Source organism: Bos taurus, chromosome 8 (genome assembly GCF_002263795.3).
Source record: "Bos taurus isolate L1 Dominette 01449 registration number 42190680 breed Hereford chromosome 8, ARS-UCD2.0, whole genome shotgun sequence".
Classification (NCBI taxonomy): Eukaryota; Metazoa; Chordata; class Mammalia; order Artiodactyla; family Bovidae; genus Bos; species Bos taurus.
Window position 1 is genome coordinate 76,561,857 of NC_037335.1, and position 26,745 is coordinate 76,588,601.

The 26,745-nt window shown below is 39.7% G+C and overlaps 1 protein-coding gene across 2 annotated transcripts in view; it reads right to left on the bottom strand.

Moving 5' to 3' along the window:
* The window catches only part of FRMD3 (FERM domain containing 3), a 343,971-nt gene that overhangs the window by 132,248 nt on the left and 184,978 nt on the right, over positions 1 to 26,745 (bottom strand). For both annotated transcript variants that reach the window (XM_024995823.2, XM_024995822.2), the window contains exon 3: positions 17,614 to 17,656. In XM_024995823.2, the coding sequence (XP_024851591.1) occupies positions 17,614 to 17,656 (43 nt within the window). The remainder of the gene's footprint in view (positions 1 to 17,613; positions 17,657 to 26,745) is intronic.

Genomic DNA, 26,745 nt, shown 5'->3' on the forward strand with positions numbered 1-26,745 from the left:
TCAGGGATAGAACCTGTGTCTCTTGCATTGGCAGATGGATTCTTAACCATTAAACCACCAGGGAAGCCTAGAGGCAGCACTTTTCAAGTCTGAAATTTTCTACCCGTTTTCTTCTACCATCATATATGGTGGTCTCATATTGATCCAGCATCATTGGCCCTGTGTTGCCAACAAAAGAAAAAAAATTTCCTATTGGTTAAAAGAGTGCATGATCTTGACATAATGAACCACAGGTAGTAGCAGGCTTCTCCTTAAAGAACACACTGAAGGTTGTGGATGCAAAATTATATTATACAGCAAAAGTAAAACTAAGGAATGCCCCTCACAGGGCTGGAAGAAGCTGAAAAGAAATAATTTCCCCCTAAAATGTTGATGACAAGATTTATGAGGGTTTGGACCCTTATGTCTTATTCAGCTTTCCAGCCTCAGAGTTGCTTACTGATAAAGGATTAGTTCTCTCCCTGTCTAGATGAATTAATGAATGATGGTGCCCAACCTCTGAGGCAGATGTTAAGGCAAACAGCCAAGTGCTGCTATCACATTTATCCCGCTAGAACACTGGTCTAGAAGGTCCACAGTCTGAGTCACTACAGCAATTTCCAGGATTTCTATTTTGAAAAATCTCAGGTCCTACAAATCAACCTCTGCCCTTCAACAGCTGGAACAGATTCAGGGACTCTAGAGTTGCTTACAATAGCTACTTCTAGTGGGGGGATTAATTAAAATCAACAAAAAAAATGAGTACCTCCTAGGTATCAGGCACAGGTTTAGATATAAACAAAAAATTCTATCTTCATGGAAGACACATTCTAGTGGGATAAACAGATATAAAATGAAAATAAATACATGAAATATGTAGGACATTTGAAGCTCATAACTGCTATGGAGAAGAATAATGAATTTAAGGGGAGAGGGAAGACCATCCCCATCCCTGTTACCTTTTCCCATCTCCACACAAGCAAATCCACCAAACTAAGTGCAATTCTCTTTATTACCTTCTAGAAAATTAAACAAGGGGAGAAATACAATTATGTAAAATTTTAAAGCATTAAACCCAAATGTGTTGGCAGTGGTTTAGGGTCAAAAGCTCAGCTTTGGAGCACTGGCAGACACCCCACCAGCTGCATAAATGCTGGAAAAGGAGCTTTTCCAGGCTCCAGCTGACAGCTGGCATGTGCTTCCTGGGACTAGTCTAAGGTCAAAATCCTCTTGTGGAGATAAGCCCACTCCCTTCGTCTAGCAGCTCAGTTTCTCTGCTATTCCAGCTTCCATGCCTTATTCTTAAGCTACAGAGAAAGAGGAATAGGGCAAAAGATGACACTTATCTGCCCAAACATTTGGTTCAGAAGTGGAATTGGACATGTCTGATGAAGGAGCTATCTATAGAGCAAGAAATACCCAACACAGAGGTAACATGTAGGCAGTAACGCCTATGCTCTGCTCGGGGCCCTTCTCTGACAGTGTCATCAAGAAGAGCCACTATGTGGCATTACTAGATGGGGCACCCCGCAGGGGACAACACCCTCGTTCACTTCTACTGTGGTACTAAGACTCTGGCATCAGTGATAGAAGCACCCAGGATGACGGGAAACCCAAGCCCACCAGGAGCACTCAAACCTCAAAAGAGACTTCAGTGATCTTAAGCAAAACACTTAACACCTCTGTTTCCTGCTTTGGAAGAGGGAACAGCACCGGGGGGCACGTCAACCTCCCCAGAGGTGTTTGGACAGATCCAATAGGTTCTTGGTACATGCACTTGGCACAACATGCCAACAAACAAAAGTTCACATTTAGGTAAGCACTCCTAACAGAAGAACAGAAGGAAAAGGAAGGCTGGATATGGGAGGGAAGAGAAGAAGACTGAGTTGCACTTAAGTCAACAGCTGAAAAGCATTTACTCAGCCATGTAAGTGCTAAAAATGAGAACATCACTGAGGAGCAGAGTTGGGAAAAATGTAAAAATCCACTTTAAAATGCCAGGAGCAAGTAATTGCCCCAAGAACAGCAGGGCTCCTCTGGCACAGCCCTTTGTTACCTGCCAGATAAAGGCTGGGGAAGCCAAGTGCTACCGCAGGGAAGCTCAGGGCCCCCTTTTTTGCATCAGCAGATCCCAGGGTATTGTCATTTGGGTGGTTTGTTAACAGTGAGAACATGGGGAGAGGAACAGCCATTTATAAAGCAGAGACAGACTTCCTCATCTCCACTTTGAGATCTTGCCCAGAAATGGGGATAGGGATAAGAAACGATTAGGTGAGCAGCCTCCTCAGTGAAAATGGAAATTAAAAAAAAAAGACTTTCTATTTTTAATCAGCATGCAAACACATTACGTCGCTTCAGTCACGTTCGACTCTGTGTGACCCTATGGAGTATAGCCTGCCGGACTTCTCCGTCCATGGGATTCTCCAGGCAAGAATACTGGAGTGGGCTGCCATTCCCATCTCCAGGGATTTTTAACCAGTAACCATCCTCAGATCTTATAAAAACAAATAGGTGAAACTTTTTTTTTTGGCTGGTCAAACATCCCTCAACAATTTTTCTTAAAATACAGTGGTCTTCCTCCAATCATTATAAAGAACAATAGAAAAACATAACTTTGGGAACATACATATAAACTCATGATCCTTCTCATGCACATTTTGGTTGACAGCTATGAACCAGTACCCCCCCCACCCCGCCCCGCACCGCAAACTCCTTTCAACAGCAGATAAGCATAGCGCCCATGGCTCCAGCAGGCATTTGTCAGGACAGTACTTATACCTAGAATATATCTCTCATGCCTCCCTCTGGGACTCTTGATAAAAGAAGTGTGATCCTATACTGGATGCTTGGGGCTGGTACACTGGGACGACCCAGAGGGATGGTATGGGGAGGGAGGAGGGAGGAGGGTTCAGGATGGGGAACACATGTATACCTGTGGCGGATTCATTTCGATATTTGGCAAAACCAATACAATATTGTAAAGTTTAAAAATAAAATTAAATTAAAAAAAAAAAAGTGTGATCAATTTTTCAGACTTTCAGACTCTGGAAAAACCACTACAAAGGGTTTGGTGTTGCAGGAAGGACTCCTAGCACTGCAAGTAAGAAAGAGGCTTACTTTCCAAAGGACCTCAAGCAGGCATCAGGGGTCCTTGGCCTGTTCAGCACAACTGACACCTTTTTATTTCTAACCAAAAGTCCCTCCCAGGTCCTTTCACGGGCTTTAGCTTGAGAGCTGAGGGCCACCCCCCACCTCCCCATTGGGCAGCGGTGCAAAGGGACCCTGATGAGCCACGTTCGGTGATGAAATAGCTCGGGAGCACACGCTCTTTCTGTGCATGTGGAAAAAGATGCTGCACACCAAAAGGGCAAAGCATTACTCATAATGAACTGTAACTCTTGGGGTAATGATAAAATGAACCAGCCACAGAGAACTGCTCTCTTAACAACTGCTCTCTTCTAGTTGGAAATGATTATTACCATTAAGCGACAACTGTTACTATCATCATCAACGGCACAGATAATCCCTCCATCCCTCTTTGACTGAAATGACAAGCAGCAGCCTCCAAGATGTTACTGGTATTGCACCTCCTCTACTTCCAAAGCAGAGATTAAAAACAACGTTTCTTTAACTCATCTTCCTCCTGTTATAGCTCTCTCTTATGTTTCAATCACACACACACACAGGTACAGGCATATCTACACACCCACACGCGCATGGAGAAAATGAAGTCACCCTCTAAGCACTCTTTTAGGGGACACTGGAGTGCTGAGCAGCTGCCTCACAAATACATGTCCTTGGAATTCTCCGACCGCCTATGCTGTACAGGAGAAGCTCCATCAGGGACTTTGATATTCAACATGCCTAATCTCAAGTTCACCATTTGAACAAATTGCTATAAACTTAAAACTCTCAACTTTCATTTCCTCATCTGCAAAATGGGGATAAGAATGCAACCAACAACCTAAAGTAAAGATCTGTGAAATTTCTCTATAAAGGATAAGAGAGTAAATATTTTTCACTTTGCAGGCATCAGGGCAGCTATCTCAACTACTTCCATCAGTTGTTGAAGGGTGGAAGCGATCATAGACATGATAAAAACAAATGGCATGATGTGTTTTAATAAAACACTGAAATCTGAATTTAATACACTTTTCATGTCACAAAATAACATTCTTTCCTTCTGACCATTTAAAAATATGAAACCTACACCCAGCCTATGGCCATACAAAACCAGATAGCAGGTTGGGTCTGGCCCAGGGGTCCTGTTAACAGAGACCATGATGAGGATGACACAAGTTCATAGGGTAGAGTGCCCAGCAGACTGCCTGAGACCTTCACACTCAACCCAGAGGAGTTACTATCACCCTAGAAGTTGAAGAAGAAACCCATGTGGATGTGGTAGACTCCTTTAACTTGACCTAAGTCATATATCTTGGTTCAAAGGGTGAGAGGGGGACTGTCATTTTTCAGGAAGGAGTGGGGATGAAATACTCATGAAATAGGTGCCCAGATGAAGAGATATTTGGCAGTTCTTCTAAAGAGGAACTTTGCTGCCTGGGACTAGGGTGCAGTGACCTGAGAATTTCAGCCAAAAAAAGTTAGTAAAAGTACATGAAACTGAAGGCAGGAGATCCAGGTGCCTGCTTGCTACAGATGTGTAACTCACTGATCCCTCAGGAGTAATGTTGGTTGGTATAAATCAACTAGTAATAATAATTATTATCATTATAACAGCAAAATTAAAAATTATTTATGTAACTTGGTACTGAGGTGTTTTTTCTTACCACAAAAATGCATCTAAAAATGAGGCATTATAAAATATTTCCAGCCAAAGGGAAACAGAAATGAATAGAGCTTTCCTAACCCAGTTGACCCAGATTTGAACCACCTCTAGGATTCATATACCAAGCATGGAATCTCTTGGCCCATCACAGTTATCATTTCAACTTTTGTGCTGCCAACACATGTAGTTTTGAATCACATCACCCATTATGAAACAACATGGGCACTCCGGAAGGAAAAAGGAAGCCCTGAAAGTATCTCCCTGGTGACATAAAGGCTTCCGCTGGAGGATGCTCCTTTTCCTCCACTTTATCCATCACTCCTGCCACATTCTTTCTCTCCCATAAGAAGTGCTGGGTCTTCCCCAAAGCCTAACATTGTACTCAATCAGAGTGACATCCATGTCACCACCAACCACACTCTAAGGATAAGGTTAAAAATTAGAAACCCATGGCTTACCAAATGTGCAAATCAATTAGAATTGTACATTATAAATTTGAGGTATTTTGTCATTACTTTTGTTATCATTATTTCTATCCATGTTCTGAAATAAAGAAAGAACACAATGTGGAAATTATTTATAGGCCCAAACTGCCTATAAATGGACTTTTTCAGAGAAGGATCAAAAAAAGAAATTTTAGATGAAATAGTCAAACCTGGGAGAAAGAAAGACAGTTGGCCAAACCTACTAAGCTATGACAAGAATTAAAAAAAAAAAACCTGCCCCTAAAGCTGGAAAGAAGCATTGGAGAGAAGAAAACTGAAGAGGACAAAACCAGCCAAAACTAAACCACAGCAGCTGGGGACTTAGTATTACACACTTGACTGATGCAATGGCTTTTGTTCAGATGTGTGAGTTTTACTTTGTCTTTAAAGAATATGGCAGTTTACATTCTTCTGCCTGCTCTCTATAAGAAGCAGTTTGGTTCTAGACAACAAGCATTTATTATGAACTTACTACTTGCAGAGGCTTGTAGTAAGCCATGGACCAAGTAAAGAAATCTTCAAACTAAATACTAGGGATTAGATGAGTATATCTATATGCCTGAGGACAACAGGCCAGGTTGCCCCAAAAATCTAGAGATGGGGATACAGCCCAAGGGATGTTTGAAGAAGTAAAATGTTTGAAGTTTTGCTGTCAGAGCATATGATCAAGTTCAACGAAGAATAACACATACACAAAGGAGAAGAAATGAGCCACAAAACAAAATCATGAAGGTTACCCAAACAGTAAATAGGAATGACAAAGGGTGTGGGAGATCTAAATTGGGGTGCTCAGTGCAGTGAGCTGGGTAGTGTAATCCCCAAATCTCATATCAACCTGAAATCCCTGAATGTGACCTCATTTGGAAATAGGTCTTTGAAGATGTAATTAATTAAGATGAGGTCATTCTGGGTTAGCCTGTGTGCATGCCTGCTAAGTTGCTTCCGCTGGGTCCAGCTCTGTGCGATGCTATGGACTGTTGCCCTCCAGGCTCCTCTGTCCATGGGATTCTCCAGGCAAGAATACTGGAGAGGGTTGGCGTGCCCTTCTCCAGGGGATCTGCTCAGCCCAGGGACTGAACCCAAGTCTCACGTCTTACCACTAATGCCACCTGGGAAGCCCCGTACTGGGTTAGGGTGTGCCCTAAATCCAATGACTGATACCCTTTACAAAAGATGGAGGGGAAAGTTAAGATACAGACACAGAGAAACATAAGGAGAAGGCAGTGTGAGAGTGGAGGCAGACACTGGGGTGAGGCAGCCTCAAGCTGAGGAACGAATGCCAAGGCTGGCCAGCGATCTTCAAGAGTGAGAGGAGACTTCAGAGGGAGCATGGCCCTTTTGACACCTTGACCTCAGACTTCTAGCCCTCAGAACTGTGGCAGAATCAATTTCTATTGTTTTAAACCAGCCGTTGTATGGTACTTTGTTTTCGCAGCCTTAGGAACTAACATACTCAGCAAAGGGAATAATTGGAAGAATAGAATTATCATCCAAACGAGTCCCATGACTGGGTATGGACCTGTGGCTGTCCTCCTGTTCCTGACACTAGAGCAAAATCTATGCTTCTGGTGTATGCGTGCATGCAGAGTTTCTCAGTCGTGTCCAACTCTTTGCAGTCCCAAGGACTGTAGCCCCCCAGGCTCCTCTGTACATGGAATGTCCAAGGCAAGAATACTGGAGTGGGTTGCCATGCCTTCTTCCAGGGGATCTTCCCAATCCAGGGATCGAACCCACATCTCCTGCATTGGCAGATGGGTTCTTTACCCCTGAGCCACCATGAAATGGTCCTGGTACCCTCTGTCTGTGCTACAGCAGAATACATGCTCCCTATTAACAAAATTATATTGGCCCAGGTTTTTCATATATATATATGAAAAACAATCATAACTTTGGGGAGGAAGCACCAAAGATATCAGCCAGCAACTTGACTCAACAGTGTTCTTATGGCTGAACTCAAATCCATGTGTTATTCAGAGGATGGGGTTCTCTGCACCCTGATTTGCATGCAGAAGCCATTTCCAAGAGCCCTTATCCCTTCACAGAGCTTGGTGGCAGCATAGTACCTGGTTTGTAGAGCAAGAATACGATTTTAACTCTTCTCCTGGGCTAATTAGGCACCAGCCAGGATTAAGCAGAGAGCCTGTTTAGAAGACTAAGCAGGCTTTCATCTAGGTCTCTATTTCTGTAGTACACGCTTAATGCATAATGCACTTTGATTCTTTTCTTCGTATCTTTACTCCTTTCTTGACTTTTGCATAAAGCTTCCTCTCCTTTTGTTTATGTTCTCTTTTTATTATCAAGTGATATATGAATATATTCTCATTGAAAAGATCGGCGTAAAATGTAACTATATGTAGTAAGACATGAGGGCCTCACCTCTGTCTACTTCATTCTCTTTCTCAGAGGTAACTCAGTAAACATTTATTTAGTCCATCTTCTGTGCATTTACATAGTCATATAGATAATATGTATTTATTTCCATATAAATGATCTTTATATTTTCATTTATGATCATTCTATACTTGGTATTTTACTTGCTTTTTAAACTCTACAATATATCTAATAAATATTTTGATGTCAATAAAATATGTCTGTTTTTTTCTTTAAATGACTACATGCACTCCACATAATTTATTTAGCCTGGCCAAAACTTCTAGGCTTTTTAATTGTTTCCAGTTCCCAGTGTTATAAGCAATACTTCAATGGACACAATGGACATCCTTGTATAATATATATACATGCTAGAATAAATTTTGCTTTCGACAGACTCACAGAAATGACCTTGTTGTACCAAAGACATAGGGATTTTTAATCTTGAAAGACACAGCCAAATTTCCCTCCCAGATGGCTTTACCAGTTTATATACTCCCACCAGAAGTGTTACCCTCATCCTCATCAACTGGCTATTATCAATATTTACAATTTTCCTGGGAAAATAAGGGCTTCCCTGGTGACTCAGTGGTAAGGAATCTGGCTTCCACTGTAGGAGACATAAGAGATGCAGGTTTGATCCCCAGGACAGGAAGATCCCCTGGAGGAGGGCATGGAAACCCACTCCAGTATTCTTGCCTGGAGAATTCCATGGACAGAGGAGTCCAGTGGGCTATAGTCCATAGGGTGGCAAAGAGTCAGATACAACTGAAGCTTCTGAATAGCAGTATAAAAATATTTTGTTTTAATTTGTATTTTGCTTGTTACTAACGATGTTGAACATCTGTTTATAAGTTTATTGTCCGTTTATTTTTATTCCTTCTACATGTTTTTTTTTTCACATTTTGCTACTGAGTTTTTCTTTGGGCTTGTAGCATCAGAACTTTTTATATGTAGACTTTTTATAGTCTGCATATTACTACTTTTTATATACTTGACAAATGTTCTTCCCATTATTTTGCTTGTATTTTAATTCATTTTATAGTCATTCATCCAACAAATATTTACTGGGAATCTACTCTGTAGAGAAAACAAACCAAATATTCTAGTACAAACACTTAAATTTTGTATAAATTTGTTAGCATTTTGCTTTGTTACTTCTGGGTTTGATGTTTTCCTTAGGAAATCCTATTTGACTCCATAATTTAAAAAAATACTTCTGATGTGATACACCACATGAATAAAATAAAGAATAAAAATCATATTACCATCTGAATAGATGTAGAAAACTCAAATCCATTTATGATCTTTAAAAAAACTCTCAACAAAGTATGTATAAAGGGAACATACTTCAACACAATAAAGGCCATTTATGACAAGCTACAGATAATAAAAGATGCTTGCTCTTTGGAAGAAAAGCTATGAAAAACCTAGGCAGTATATTAAAAAGCAGAGACTTCACTTGCTGACAAAGGTCTATATAGTCAAAGCTGTAGTTTTTTCAGTAGTCATGTATGGATGAGTGAGTTGGACCATAAAGAAGACTGAGCGCCAAAGAATTGTTGCTTCCTAAATGTGGTGCTGGAGAAGACTCTTGAGAGTCCCTTGGACAGCAAGGAGATCAAACCAGTTAATCCTAAAGGAAATCAACCCTGAATATTCATTGAAAGGACTGATGCTAAAGCTCCAATACTTTGGCCACCTGATGTGAAGAGCTGACACATTGGAAAAGACTCTGAAGCTGGGACAGATTGAGGGCAGGAGGATAAGGGGGTGACAGGATGAGATGGCTGGATGGCTTCTCTGACTCAGTGGACATGAGTTTGAGCAAACTCTGGGAGACAGTGAGGGACAAGGAAGCCTGGCGTGCTGCAGTCCATGGGTTTGCGAAGAATTGGACACAACTTAGCAACTGAACAACAACAACAGCTAGTATATTCAACAGTGAAATGCTGAAAGCTCTTTTTTCTAGATCAGGAATGAGACAGGGATGCCCCCTCTTATAACTTTTATTTGACATAGTATTAGAAGTCCTACAACACTAATTAGGCAAGCAAAATAATAAAAGGCATCCAAGTTGGAAAGGAAGAAGTACAACTGTCATTACATTCAGGTGACATGATATTATATAGAGAAAACCCTGAAGACTCCACCAAAAAACTATTAGAACTAATGAGTGAATTCATTTATGTTGCAGGATACAAAATCAATACAGAAAAATCTGTTGTTATTCTATAAATTAATAACAAACTACTGGAAATGGATATTAAGAAATCAATCCCATTTATAGTTGTATCAAAAGAATAAAACACCTAGGAATAAATTTAATCAAGTAAGTGAAAGACTTGTATACTGAAAACAACATGACATTAAGGAAAAAAGTTGAAGGTGACACAAATAAATAGAAAGATATTCTGTGCTCATAGATTAGAAAAATTAATATTGTTAAAATGTCCATACTACCCAAAACAATCTAGAGATCCAATGTGATTCCTATCAAAATTCCAATGGCATTTCTTAACAGAAAATGTTTAATCTTAAAATTTGTATAGGGCCGCAAAAGACCCCAAATACCCACCCTCCAAAAAATCTTGAGACAGGAGAACAAAGTTGAAGTCATTATGCTCCATGATTTTAAACTCTATTGCAAAGCTATAATAATCAAAACCATATGGTATTTGCATGAAAACAGACACATGGATCAATGGAACAGAAGAGAGAGCCATAAAATAAACCCACTCATATACAGTCAATTAGTTTATGACAAAGGACTAGAAAATACTCAATGGGAAAAGGACAGTCTCTTCAATAGTGTTAGTTTTATCATAATCTTTGATGCTTAGCAATTGAAATATCACAATTTTTTCAATTATCCTTCTCTATTTTAATAGATTAATAGCAAATCACTTGCTTATTATATAATCCTCTGTTGTTGTGTAGTCGCTAAGTCATGTCCGACATCCTCTAACAAGGCCAAAAAATAAAGTATTACCAAAAAATAAAATACTCCTAAATTTTTACCTGAACTTCTTATAAATTATTAAATATATTTAGCTTTTGAATTCATTTATTATTAATCCCATGCATGATGTGAAGGATGGTTTTAGTTTTTTTTCCCCCAAGTAAACACACAACCCTAAAATTATACCTTGAATCTTTATATCTCTGATATGAAATATAATCTTTCTTACAACCTATATTTCCAAACATAATGGGACTGTTTTTCTCTGTTCTACTGATTCTTTTCCTATTCCTAACTATATCTTAATTACTATATGAGTCTATCATTAGGCCTCTTTTAATTACTATAGCTCATAGGCCTTGATTTGCTATCTAATAGAACATGCACTCCATCATTGTTCATTGTTCTTGTTTGCATATTTATTGGGTACTTTTGAGCATTTTATTTTGCAAATGAGCCTTAGAATCAATTTGTTAAATGCCATAGAGAACCTGATTGAAATTGTGATGTGAAAAATTATTGAATGTACATATTAATATGTGACAAATTGATTTCATTAATATTAACCTGAAACAAGAGAAGTCTGCATTTATTGAGCTCTCTTATCTACAATAACTCCACAGTAAAATTTCATAGATTTATATAGATCTTACACATTCATTTATAAGAAATTTATGCTTTTACTTGTTATTGCTATTATAAACAATAGCACTTCTTTTTTATTACATTTGAGAAACTGTTACTGCTTGTATATAAAAAAGCTATTGTATTAGAACGTTAATTTTATATCGAATGTTAAAAGCTATATTAGTTGTTGGAAAGGGGTAGGGAAGAAAGGCAGGTGGAGAACCTGGAGAGATCCAGAGAGGACGTAACCAAGGTTAAGATGCTTTATGGAGCTCTGAGAAGGGATTCAGATCCCTCAGCACCCTAGGCTTGGCTAACAGAGTGAAGGGTAGGGACAAGACAAAGAAATCCCAGAGTTTAGGGGAAGTGATACTTTGGAACTTCGGAGCACACCAAGGAAATGGCAGCATGACGTGTTTAAGCAGAGTGAGCCTCAGATAGTGTGCCAAGTTTCAACCCTGAGGCTGAAGCACAGCATGGAAGAGGCTAAGCAATGTCGGCTTGTCCCAGTGGTGAATACGGATGTGCTGAGATGCAGCCAGTGAGAGAGCCATGCATCGGGGACCACAGGAGGACAGAGTCTATAGCCGTGCAGGTCAAGACCATGGCAGGAGCCAGGGGTCTCAGCAGCACATGCCAATGCATACTCTAGTGGCACCACTGCATCCAGAGAGGACGCAGTGGGAGTGGTGCCAGCAACCAGAGGCCAAATCACGTAAGACACAAGAGTCCTGCAGGACTCAGAGGATTCTGGGCTTGAGAGACATCACCCTTGCAGCCACGATGGATGCTAAGTTTGCTTCTCGTGCCACGTGATACTGTTTGGTGGAGAAGGACAACATAGGGTATGCATTTTCATATTTAAATTATGAATTCACTAAGCAATTTGCTGAAAGAGATCAAATATTAAACTGGCAGATCCTGAGTTACCCTGAAGTAACAAGGTTAAACTTTCCAGAGGAGATAGGGGTACACAGCAAGTGGAATTCAGTCATGGGGAAATAAGGTTCCATTTCCATACTTCTGCCTGGAGAAGGGAAAGGCTACCCTCTCTGGCCTGGAGAATTCCATGGACTTTATTAGTCTATAGGTTCGCAAAGAGCTGGACATGACTGAGCAACTTTCACTTCAATTCCATACTTCTGAATCATAATAACTTTTTAAAACCTTTACATGCTTATATAATTTGTGTGATTATATAGATCCTATAGGACATACAATTTTTGTCCTCTTGATGTGTGTCTCTACATATATACACATTGGGCTACATTCCATAGTCATGGGGACAAGGCTAAAAGCTAGTAGGTTTGAAGTGAAAAGAGTCAGTGTGTATTACGTAGCGTGGAAATACAAGGACTTGTACATTCCTGCATGGAAAGCAAGGACTCTGAAAACCAAACATTCAAAATATGCACTTCATTTAACACTTTGCTTACAGGCAGTCTATTATCTGAGTAGTTTAGAAAGAAAAAAATAACTACCAGCTTACTCCACATTTGTACCTATGGATACAATGACAGAAAAGGGAAATGAGAAAGATAATCCCTCAACGCTTCCCAAGTAAATTATAAAGCCTATCTAAATTCTTACCTAATATACAAGGAATGATTAAAAGTTGACTTTAAAATTTTAGTTCTGGGCAGTATGGACCAGTTACACCCCATCCTGCTTCTTGTATTGACTGCAGCTATAAAACCTGGACAGAATACAGTGCAGCAGCTATTTGAGGTCCCTGGAAAGTAAACAATATCAGGAAGATTGGAAACAAAGACAAGAATTAAAAGGATCAGCGAACCAGTGTTGAGATCATCACATATTCTCTTCTGTGTCCCCTGGACAGAACTCAGAGATACCTGGACATCAGTACAAACTTAGAAGCTCCTAGTTAAGGCCTGAAGAGCAAGAAAAGGGGTTCCGGCAGCATCAAAAATAGCAGCAAGTGGGCAGAAGATTTTCTTTCAGGAAGGTTTTAAATCTAGTATCCTTAATTGTAAAACTACTCACATTTTGTATTTCATCTTGGGTGAGCTTTGGTAATTTGTGGGTTTTGAGGAACTGGTCAAACTTACGTACGTACCTAGAGTTGTTCTGTGGGGTCTGTAGTGACATCTCCTCTTTTGTTCCTGATATTGGTAGTTTGTGTCTTTTTTCTTCATGAGTCTTGCTAGAGGTTCATCAATTTTTCTTGATCTTTTCAATTAATCTTTTCATTAATTTTCTGTATCATGTATTGGTAAATACAGGAACTTGGATGAATTTGAGTTATTAATGCTGAGTTAAAGTAGCCAGTTTCAAAAGATTACAAACTGTAAGACTCAATTTCTGTGACATTCTCAAAAGATACAAACTGTATTGACAGAGAATAGATCAGAGGCTGTTAGTTGTTCAGGGAATGGAGAGTAACTACAAAGGGACCACAAAAGTAAGGTTTTTGGAGAGATGTGCTCTGTATCCTGACTGTGGAGATGGTTGCACAAATCTGTATGTTAAAAATTCACAGCACTATAGAACAAAATGAAGCCAGTTTTACCACGTATTCATTTAAAAAACCAAATTTAAAGTAACTCCTAAGTTCAGAGGAGAAATAAGACTAGTTTAAGAAGTTTCTCAATTTTAAAATTTATAATTAATAACTGTCTAGTTTTTTAATTAAATATTTCACTTTCCTAATAGATTTGCTTCTGCTAAGTCACCTCAGTCGTGTCTGACTCTGTGCGACCCCATAGACGGCAGCCCACCAGGATTTGAGGTCACCATAAAAGTAAGTTTGATAATACTTATTTTTAACAAGATTTGGGGGAAATAAGAACTCTCATGTAACCGTAGAGGAGTAAATTACTATAAGCTCTTTGAATGGGTATTTATCTCTAAGGAAAGATTAAATGCATATTCTTTTTGATCCAACAATTCTATTTTTAGGAAATTCTAGTACAGATGGACAATATGCAAGAATATACATATAAGCATGTTTACTACAGCATAATTTATAATAGGAAAAGACTATAAACAATGCTGACCGTCATTAATAAGTAAATCACATAGATATATACAATTAAATATCAGAAAACCATTTGAAATTTTGTGTTTATTTATTTTTTACCTGCTCCACACAGCATGCAGGATCTTAGTTCCATGACCAGGGATGGAACTCAACTTCCCTGCATTGGAAGCTCAGAGTCCTAACCACTGAACCACTAAGGAATCCCCAAAAACCATTTTTTAAATGAAGCTAATCATCAATCACTAATTTTTATTTAAAAACTCTAAAATTATTAAGAAAATGATAAGGTGAAGAGTCATATATAGAGACTGATCTCATTTTTGTTTACAAAAGGCCTTATATAAGTTGGGGGAATTTATATGTAAAGAAAAATTCCCTGAAGGATATATAAATATTCTTAGTAATAGTCATCTCTTTGGAGTAAGCATGGAGATATAAGGGAGAAGAGAAAGGAAATACTTTAAACTTTTCTGAACTGCTAGAAAAACCACAAGCATGATACTATTAAAAAACTATTTTTAAAAATACTAGTAAGATATAATAATGATTTTGTAGAAAGTTTATTCATCAGGAGAGCTGGTCTTCTGCCTACTCTGGTAATCCACATAGTCTGAGGGATCTTAATGAGGTCAGGGCAAAGGACTGGAAAGCTCGTTATCACTGATGAGTGACATGGGAATGGAGTAAATTCTTCATCCAAGGAATTACTCTCTTACTGCCTCCTCAAAGGCAGTCAGAATATAAACTGCATCTCCCCAACCAAAGTAAGATCAAATCAGTCAATCCTAAAAGAAATCAAGCCTGAATATTCTTTGAAAGGACTGATGCTGAAGCTCCAATACTTTGGCCACCTGATGTGAAGAGCTGACTCACTGGAATAGACCCTGGTGCTGGGAAAGATTGAAGGCAAAAGGAAAAGAGGGAGGCAGAGGATGAGATGGTTAGATAGCATCACTGACTCAATGGACGTGAATTTGAGCACACTCCAGAATAGTGAAGGACAGGGAAGCCTGGTGTGCTGCAGTCCATGAGGTTGCAAAAGTTGAACACAACTTAACGACTGAACAACAACCAAAGAGGAAGCTGCCTGGGGTTCTGCAACCAGATCTGTTGATAAATTCATGGATGAGTTCCATGGATTTGTTGGACCCAATTTTTCTGGGTTAACAGTCTACATGCCTTAGTTTAAATTTTTCCCTAATTTACATTATAGTGACTAGGACATATGTATAAGAAAACAATAAATTCTTGATACTAAAAGACATCATCAACCATCACAAAACTAGCCTTGTGATCTTGAGAAAAATTACATAATTTTTTGTCTGCTAATGTTCTTAACAATACAACAGAGGACCAGGTAACTGGTAAGACCCTTACCCTTCAGGTAAGAACCTTGCTAGTTCCTAGAATCAGTGAGTCACCGTGTCTGGTTAGAAATTGAATTTTACACAATTATTTTTCCAGATTCAGATTCTATTTGTCGTTAGATTAAAACCAGCCAGTAGTCATATGTCAATCTTGAAACTATTTTTACAAAACATTATATATTCTGAGTTGGTTGTTCAGATTTACTAATTGTAGACACAAAGCTCTTAAGCAGAAAAATCTTCACAAATTTAAAATTTTCTCTTCTTTTAAGTATTGAAATACATCTTACTTTATAGATGTTATATTTTAAAAATGTGTGTGGCTTAAGGAAACTATTTTATGACATTTAAGAACCAAAGTGAAACATGTAAAATATCATGTATGAAACGAGATGCCAGTCCAGGTTCAATGCACGATACTGGATGCTTGGGGCTAGTGCACTGGGATGACCCAGAGGGATGGTATGGGGAGGGAGGAGGGAGGAGGGTTCAGGATGGGGAGCACATGTATACCTGTGATGGATTCATTTTGATATTTGGCAAAACTAATACAATTATGTAAAGTTTAAAAATAAAATAAAATTAAAAAAAAAAAAAGAACCAAAGTCAAAGAACCATTTACTAAAAATAACTTTACTGGAAATTTGCCTAAATATTCTTAAATATATAAAAACAATATTAAAATTTTAAGTGATAAAGTAGTTAAGGGTTATCCAAGGATCAGCTAGTTTTTTCTCAGATAAATTAGTTTATTCTCATTAGCCTGCATGTCATTCTATACAGAGCTCCCTGGTACCTGTGTCCTGCTACTTAATCTTGGATGCTTGTCCCAACTCTATTCCAGCCTCACCTCAAGGGGCTGACTTCTCTGAACTTTCCATGTGTTGCTGCCCCTTGCCTGCACCTCTTTCTTGCCCTCTCTCTGCAGCATCATTCGCCCACAGCAGCTCTGGGTGCTAGCCTGAACAGCCCGGCTGACTGTGAGTCCTGCACTGGCCAGACAGAGTCTATTCTTGAGTGAAAGGAGAAGAAAGGGAAGAGACAGACAGAGGTCTGAGTGAAGACAGAAAAGGGATAGGGCAGGAGGGTAAAAGGAAAGAGTTAAGGAATAGATATGTTGGTTACCAGTTTGCCATCATAATTCAGTTTCTTCCTTCTCTTACTTAAAAACCTTGCTTCAAATAATTTTTTCATATTAAAAAAAGACTCCCTTGAACGATGACTAGTGACCTAATACGTGCTAACCTGATCTCTGATGAGAAACTGATTAATCACCCACATTTTAGAGCCCTGGGAAAGTTGACATGAAGGGATAAATGGACTCCAGGGCAGGCAATGAATTTCTGAGGTGCATTTCAGAAGTTCTCCTCTAAACCATAAATAAAAGCAGGTTGACTACAGCCTGGCACAGGTGACCAGGACAAAACATCATGCCATCCAGGACCAGCAGTCAACACCCTATTCACAATGCCCCCAAGTGGATGACCAGATATTCTATGCACTACAGAGATGTTTCCCAAGCCAACTTTTCCAAGAGTTCATCGGGGGAGGCGAGGAGGCAGGTCACAACACCAGAGCTTGAAAACATTACTCAGGAAAGTATATTGGGGAGCTTGAGGAGTGGACAAGAATACTTCAATCTTCATTAATGTTATCAGCAAGATTTTAATTTCAAAATACACCTGCCTATCTTCCCACCCCCCTACAACACTGACTTTCCACCCTGAACCATTTACTAGCAAACCCCACAATCAAAGGGGAACTAGGCACCTGTGCCCCTGTTTGAACATGAAACATGAGGGTAAGATGATGCGGATGGGGAGAGACACAGGCCTCTAGGAATAGTGACCATGGGGAGCACCAAGGCCAGCAAATAAGAGAGGAGAAGTTACACAGCTCATGGGGAGGGAGAAGTCCCCCCACCCCCAGATCTTTAACTTCATCCATTTCTTTCTTGGCAGGAGAAACTCTGTAAAGAAACAGAATCTACCATTGGACATTTCAAAGCAAAAATGAACCCACAGATTGACACTTACATTTCATTTGCTTGGAGATGGACTTGTTAGGTTCAAGCCAGTGCTGGGGAGAAAAAAAGCAGAGATTGTGGGTCAAATGGCTGGACCATGTGATACATACTTAATAAAAGGAACTTAGTAAAGATATTCTTTTTCCAAAGTACAGCCTCAGTTCCCCATAGATATTCCTTGGGGTTCCACCCTCTGAAGATCAACATGAGCAATTGGGCAGTAATAATATCACAGGCAAGTGTATAAATTACAGAGAATTAATACTTTCTGAGTAGTATTTGAGTCATGCAGTTGCTAGGAGAGAAGGACAAGGGAGAAAATATGCACTTAAATGGGATGTTCCAGTGGCTCTAGTTGGCTCCTAGGTGATTCTTTGAGCTCCATCGCTCTGGGCAAGCCACAGATGGCTAAAGACTTTGACATCCGTGACCTCTAAGAGTCACAGTCCAGCACCATCCTTTCAAGTTAACAGTGGGGCAAGCCACCATTAGCCCTGTCACATACAGAGACAGTTCTTCCTTCACAGTAGGGAGGAACAAATTATTTTAAACATCTTATTTCAGAGGCCTGAGGTCATCAAGAAGAAAAATCAGCTGCAACACAAAACAAAGAAGCTCCAAATCCTGAATAGCTCAGAATCATGTTACCGATAAGTATTTGAAGCAGACACAATGCTGGACCCAGCAACCAGCTCTCTCCACACCATGAGTGAAGGTCACTTTGACATGCCAACACCAGGGCAGCCTCTGATGTTACAAAACATGATGCCCTTGAAGCTGCTTAAGGAATATCAGGAAACATCACTTTATACGCCAGAAGTTTAGATAGATAGATGGTAAGAGGGGTGCCACTGAGTATCCATCAAGATGCTGGGGAGTCCTCACTTATGGGGCACCCTCTCTCTGCTAGATACTGGAGACAAAAGAAGAGGAGGAAACTTACCATCAGTCAAGCACTTACACCTCAGTTTATCTCATTTGCAGGATCCAGTAAGCCTCAGGATTCTGTATTATCCCTATTGTTTGATGTAAATACATAGCCATGAAGTTGAATTAGGAGCTAGTATTGTTGAGGGTTCACCAAGTGCCAGAGTTTCCATAAGCCATCATTACTACCCCATTTACAGACAAGAAATCTGGGGCTTGGGATGTTAAAGAACTTGCCAAAGAAATGGCAAAGTGAAGAAATGGCGACGCCAACTTTCTATGCAATTCTAGTGCAGAGGCCCTTAACCTTGGGCTTGTGGCTTCCCCACTGGCCAGTTCACTCTAAAATGTATTATTCTCCTTGCTGAACACTCCCTACCTTCCTAGGAACTAGAGAATTGAGTGTCCAGTCAGCAGGTTCCAGTCTAGGGTTTCAGATCTTTGCATTCTTTAAAGAAAAATGGGGTCTCCTGGCTATTTAAATCTAATTCTTCTAAATGAAGAATCTGCCAGAAAACCATGCATTCATCCATGACCTGTTGCACAATCAAACTAATATAGCAAATTTCTTTGTTTCTGGCCAGAATTCCACCAACCTATGTTGGGAACCCTGGTTAACTCCTTTTTCCCTTATTTTTTTGTGGTAAAATATACATAACATCTGGTCCCATCACTTCATGGCAAATAGATGGGGAAACAATGGAAACAGTGAGAGACTTTATTTTCTTGGGCTCCAAAATCACTGCAGATGGTGACTGCAGCCATGAAATAAAAAGAAGCTTGCTCCTTGAAAGAAAAGCTATGACCAAACTAGACAGCATATTAAAAAGCAGAGACATTACTTTGCCAAGGTCCATCTAGTCAAAGCTATGGTTTTTACAGTAGTCATGTATGGATGTGAGAGCCAGACTATAAAGAAAGTTGAGCACCAAAGAATTGATGCTTTTGAACCGTGGTGTTGGAGAAGACTCTTTAGTCTCTTGTACTGCAAGGAGATCCAACCAGTCTGTCCTAAACGAAATCAATCCTGAATATCCATTGGAAGGATTGATGCTGACGCTGAAACTCCAATACTTTGGCCATCTGATGTGAAGAACCAACTCATTGGAAAAGACCCTGATGCTGGGAAAGACTGAAGGCAGGAGGAGAAGGGGATGACAGAGGATGAGATGGTTGGATGGTATCACTGACTTGATGGACATGAGTTTGAGTAAACTCTGGGAGTTGGTGATGGGCAGGGAAGCCTGGCATGCTGCAGTCCATGAGGTTGCAAAGAGTCAGACATGACTGAGCGACTGAACTGAACTGATACATAACATGGGCCTTCCCAGGTGCTACTAGTGGTAAAGAATATGCCTGCCAGTATGGGAGACATAAGAGATGTGGATTCAATCCCTGGATCGGGAAGATCCCCAGATCAGGAAGATCCCCCTGGAGGAGGGTGTGGCAAGCCACTCCAGTATTCTTCCCTGGAGAATCCCAACAAAGGAGCCTGGTGGGCTACAGTCCATAGGGTCACAAAGAGTCAGTCATGACTGAATCAAGTTGGCATGCACGCACGCATACATAACATAAAATTCACCATCCTAACCATTTTTAAGTGTACAATTTGGCATATTAAACACACTTACAGTGGTGTGCTACCATTACCACCATCCACCTCTAGAATTCTTTTCATCTTGTAAAATTTAAACTCTATACCTATTAAACATTAACTTTCATTTCCCCCTTTCTCCCAGCCCTTGGAAACCACCACTGTACTTTTGGTTATCTCCTTCTAATCAGAAATTATGCTTGGACTTTACACAGTTAAAATTGAACAATGAGAAAGGTATTGATTATACCACTTACTAGCTACAAAATGTTTACTTTCGGTCTCTGTTTTACAACTATAAAATGAGAACAGTAATTGTACCTACCTTGTAAGGTTGTTGTGAAGATTTTAAAAATTAATACATGTAAGTTGCTTAACAGTGCCTGTCATGTGAAAAATATTCAGTGAATGCTTGTTTGCTGATATTGTCACTGTTATTTAATAAGTACAGTTTAATTGGGAGACCACATTTTTCAATATATGGGACACATGAAAAGAATAATAACAGGGGTCTCTGGTGATTTAATTACTTTTCTAGAAATAAATACATAGCATAATTTAGAACTAAGGCATGAAAACAAATAATAGCAGCCTGAGATCAATACCTACTGCTATTGTTTCACAGAGGAGGATACAGTCATTTTGTGAACAGAGTCTGAAATGTAAATAAGTTATCCACATGCTCCTTGCTTGGCATTCTTTAAACTCCTTAGCCCTTCTCTGCCGAATTTCAACCTATCTTCCCACCTTCTCACTGCCTCCAGGGATGACAGGCAAATTTCATTTTGTGCACTCACAAAAGTTGATGGTAATCTTCCAGGGTTGTGAGGAGAACTCAAGATTGGGTGAAGGTTTGGGGAGAATGAGTGTCATGATGGATTGGTTATGTCTGCCATTCATGATGGATTGGCTAGGTCTCCCATGGAAGGGGAGGGAACATTTAAGGCATGCCTGTGAGGTATTTACCATCTGTGGTCTACATAAATTACTATAAATGATCTGGCCTTCTCATTGTCCTACATAATATGCCCAGCAGTTTCTGATCAGTTCCTATCTTCCTCTTCCTCTCAGCCTACTCATATCCTGCCCTTGTTTCTCAATTACCTTTGTCTAAAATTTAACTACTACATACATTTCCAAAACAACTATTCTTCCCCAGTGGGATAGTCATAGGGTATAGAGTTCTAAGAAAAATAAGCCAGAAGTAATCACGCTTTAAGGAATTTTAAGGGAATCATTTATTCAAAGAGGGTCACGCTCAATTTATTGGTATGCACGGAAGTTTAAAGGCTTCCACGATGACTCATGGTAAAGAATCTGCCTGGGTTCCATCCCTAGATCGGGAGACCTGGGTTTGATCCCTGGATCGGGAAGATCCTCTGGAGAAGGGAATGGCTCTCCACTCTAGTATTCTTGCCTGGAGAATTTCATGGACAGAGGATCCTGCCGGGCTACCGTCCATGGGATCACAGAGTCAGATACAACTGAGTGACTAACACTTTCACTAAAATTTAAAAACCTGACTGGCCTATGGCCTAGCAGTTCCTTCACTCTAATTTGGCCATGTGAATGAAGAGGAATGAAACAAGGATTTTCACTGAAATATTATATAAAATTACAAAATATTAGAAATAACATTAATGGCCATAATAAGGAAAATGGGTAAATAAAATCTGGGAGATTCTGTGGCAGTCTTTTCTAGGAAGTAGATCTTTATGTGCAACATGGTTGAATCCCCAAGGCAAAGTGTAGGATGAAAAAAGTGAACTGCAAAATTTATAACCATGACCACAGTTAGTTCCCAAATTGTGCACAGGAAAGCACAGCCACAGTAGACATCTGCTGGACTCCGTGCAAACCCTGAGCTCAGGGAGGTCCACAGTCCCAGTATTAGCACCCACTAAATTCCTTTTAATGTCATACTTTTCCAAAGTTGGGTTTCCTGTGGTTGCTGTGATTAAAAAAAAAAAAAGTCCTGTGCAAATTAGGAATTTGGTGTAGAACAGGCAACGAGTGTGGCAGTGTCTGATCTGATCCTAAGGTTTGAGAGCCATGAAGTGTCCAACAGGCATATACTGCCAGTTAGAAGGTAATTATGGTTAAGGATGAACTGGATACTATTTTCATGTGTGTAATGTTTTGAATGGCTACTAAGGCCATAATGGCTATGTTAGGACATAAATACTTATTAAGTTGTTTGGATCTAATTCTCACTAGATGGAACTGTTAAATATTCTTTTGACCTAGAGCACCATGAAATAATTACTAAGATACTGAAAGAGCCATAAACCAAGACAATTCAAGACCCTCTGAACTATGATCGGAGAAGGCAATGGCACCCCACTCCAGTATTCTTGCCTGGAAAATCCCATGGACGGAGGAGCCTGATGCACTGCCATCTATTGGGTTGCACAGAGTCGGACACGACTGAAGCGACTTAGCAGCAGCAGCAGCTGAACTATAGTATCATATGACTAATGTGTTCTCTTTTTAAAATAAAAAGTACAAAACAGTACCATATATTTTCAAAGAAGACTTAACAAGCATCTAAATGTATTTTTAAACATCTGAAATGATGCTAAACTGATCAAGTGAGGTGGGTTACAGGGAGAGAATAGGAATTTAGGGTTGTCAGTCAAAGAAAACCATGAAACCACAACTTCCATTTTAACTGTGATGCTTTAACTTAAATTTTCACATGCATTTGTACAGTACATGACTATTTAAAAATCAGTTGCAAAGAAATAGCTAAACTCTATCCAGAAAATGGCTCACAGTAAAGAATTCGCCTGCAATGCAGGAGACTTGCTGGAGACATGGGTTCGATTCCTGGGTTGGGAAGATCCCCTGGAGAAGGAAATGGCAACCCTCCCCAGTATTCTCGCCTGGAGAATCCCATGCACAAAGGAACCTGGCGGGCTACAGTCCATAGGGTTGCAGAGTCAGACAAGAACCAAACATCATCCAGAGAATAAAAGTGGATTTCATGTAGTTTAGACTCCAGAGGAAGAATCTCATACATAACAGGCCAATGACAAATCTAGCCAGGCATCCAGGTTGACTCAGGAGCCAGCAGGCCTGGATTCAGAAGCCAGCTCTGCCACTTACTAGTGAGTGGTGTGACCTCCATCAAGTTCCTCTGTTTCTTCAGTTATAGCATCATATGAGGTTTAAGTGGGTTAACTCACTTAGAAGCTCTAAGAACAGAGTTTGGATCACAGTGAAGGCTGAATAAACACCAGCTGTTCCCTCCTATCTTCCTCCCGTTCACTGAGAGAGATTCTTAAGTTGGTGACATAGGCCCTCTCTGTGAGACCATATTTGTCACTTTCTTCTCTCCCTCCCCACCCCACCTGCCTTCTGTGCTACATGAACAGATAATTCGCCTTCATTTTTTCATTCTTCCTTTTAGAGGTAGGAGTTGGACAATGAAATAGTCTGTACTATACCAACACCTCCTGCTGAGATTGCATGTACAGATGGATTACACGCCCATGAGAAAATAACAACCATGTTGTGGTGTGCTTGGTAATTAGATGTAAGGCTTAGAACATTTATCACATTGCTATTTTCCCTTCAATTGCTACTTGGAATATATGTGATCTTTTAAAGTCTGTTTCCTTGCTGAAAACTGATATTCCTAGAGAGAGGAAGCAACGAAAACCTGCCAACCAAATATCTGAATTTGTGGCTGAAACCTTCATTTCCTCGAATCTTATTTAGAATAAAAATTTCAAAGACTAAGGAAGGTAATACCCAATCATTGATTCTACTTACTGAGCTTCGACAGAAAGATGAACCAGAGGAGGCATCCTTAGCATGAGTTGAAGGTATTAGGAAGATGTCTGCAGGAAGAGTGTCTGAAGGCACAGCCCAGGTTCCCTTTCCCTTTAGTTATACAACAGTTAACTTTTTTTTTTTTTTTTTTTAAAGAAGGCTGCCCTCAGGTTACTGGAATCCATTGCAGGGTGAAGAATGAATATCCCACACACCCCCACCTCCACCATCCCACAGCAAGTCAGCTCATAACTAATAATGGATGCTTTTGAACTGTGGTTCTGGAGAAGACGCTTGAGAGCCCCATGGACTGCAAGGAGATCAAATCAGTCCATCCTAAAGGAAATCAACCCTGAATATCCATTGGAAGGACTGATGCTGAAGCTCCAATACTTTGGCCACCTGATGCACAGAGCTGATTCATTGGAAAAGACCCTGATGCTGGGAAAGATGGAAGGCAGGAGGAGAAGGGGGCAACAGAGGACAAGATGGTTGGATGGCATCACTGACTCAATGGACATGTGTCTGAGCAAACTCCAGGAGATAGTGAAGGACAGGGAAGCCTGTCATGCTGCTGTTCATGGGGTCACAAAGAGTCAGACACAACTGAATATCTGAACAACAACTAATGACAGATGTGGGAGGATAAATACTCCTTATTCCCTTGGGCAGGACAACTCAAAGACATGACCTACACTCTTCCTGAACTCCTCTGTGGAACTGAGCCCAAGTTATTCTCTCTATGACTGCCTAACATCATACCCTGGCCCACCCTCCTTCTCTTAATGTCCCAATCCCCTACTCCCCTATAAGTCTCTTTCTGGGAACATTTCCTAATAAAACTGGAATTTTTATCTCAGGATTTGCTTTCTAGGAACTGAACCTAAGACAGCCTCCCTAACTCTCCAGCCAAAACTGCCCTCCATGGTATTTGAAATTCTTCTATTCAAGAAGAATTCTCAAATTCTTTTATTCCTTTCACCTTAGGCTTGAGCCCTAGTAGGCTGCAAATTCCCTGTGAAGGGTCCCAATTTAGCATTGTTTTCAGCATTGAAAATCTGACCACATTTCAAGCCAGTTCTTATCTTCTGGGTTGGGGGTAGCAGATTTCAGAACCTCTAAGATTCCTTTAGCTCTCACATTTCATATACTATGAATTGAAGCAGATGAGAATGTTGCCAACAAATATTTCTTTCTAATTTTGCTGCTGCATTTAGCTCTAAGAGATAATTTTTCTCTTTATCATCATGAGAAATGGTACATTTCTTTCATACTTTCTAATTCTGGCAAATATGGAGAAAAAGATGGCAGGAATGAGTTGGTGATTTATGACTGAGTAGATTGATTTTCAAATTGGTAGATTTTTTTAAAAAGCTACCAAAAGTAAACAATATAAAAGTTAGCTATCTTCAAATCTGGGCTTCTGTTGAAACTGACCCAGTTTGTGATTACAGAATAAATTACACACCTCTCTGTTATCTTTCTCAAAACCCTTGGTTCTCTACACCAAAGTAATCTGTAGACTAGAGAAATGTGTTAAATAACCAATAGGGCTTTAAACAATAATGAATAGACCTTCCCAAACAGGAGATTGTTTTTCTCCTCAATAGTAACCAAATCCCAAATCTGCTCTGAAAAGATGGCCTGATTCTCACATCCCACCTGGACAAAGCCCCAGAGTAACTCAGTCCCTACGTTAGCTAGCCAATTTATGCCATTTCTAAGCCCTTTGCTGGGGAAAAAAAGAATGCCATCAAAATGAAGGCAGCCTTAACAGTGTCCTGGATAAGAAAGTTAGCCTAGGCCTTAGTCATTTCACTCCTGGTAACAATGACTTCCACTCCAGTTTCAGTAAAATCTACAGCAACAAAAATATCTGTAGATCAGGTATACTCAAAAGTTATTGTCCTTTTGTAAGTCAATCTATGTAAGAAAGCCTCCATGGCTTTAGGAATAGTGTTTTTGCACTCCTTCAGCCATAACTGCTTTTGCTTTCTAGGTTCCTAGGGATGAGCAAAACAGAAGTAACTGCCAAGAGAAGAAACACTGTAGGAAACAGGAGAGCAAAAGCACCTTTTTTTTACATAAAGAACCAGATTGTAATTATTTTAAGCTTTGTGATCCATATGGTCTCTGTCAGGACTCCAACTCTGCCATTGGAACATAAAAGCAGCCACAGACAACACAGAAATGAATAGAAGTAGCTGTGTTCCAACAAAACTTTATTTACAAAAACAGATGAGTGTCATCCTGACCCTTGTGTGCCAACCTCTTGCTCTACATCCAAGAAATCCATAGTGTACAAGAAAAAACAAATAGTGGTCTGAAAATATAATAGAGTTTGTAAAAAAAAAAAAAAAATGTTTATTGATGTGCATTTTAAAGTACATTAAAATACCAAAATGCAGTCATAAAGGGAATTATGGGCTTCTTTCATGCTTGTTACAATGGATTTTACCATTATCAGTACCCAGTTACATACTGTGGAACATCTGCCGTCATGTCATATAAATTTAACGATACTATCACCAAACTTTTCTAAAGTTCAAAATTCTCCTAGTTGTCAAACTTATGGATCTTTCCAAACTCTTTAAAGCATGGAATAGTAAAAAGATAAGTTATATATACTGATAACATGGATTAGTGCATTTAAACAACCCTATGGCACAGTTGCTTTTAGTATCCTCATTTCACAGATAAAGAAACTGAGGCACAGGCTAAGGTCAAAGTCATACAAACAGCAGATGGCAGGGACAGGATTTGACCCAGTCTTCCTGTTGTTAAATCTCTTAGCATTTGAGCAATAATGTCCTCTAATCTTCCTTCTTCTTGATATCAGAGATT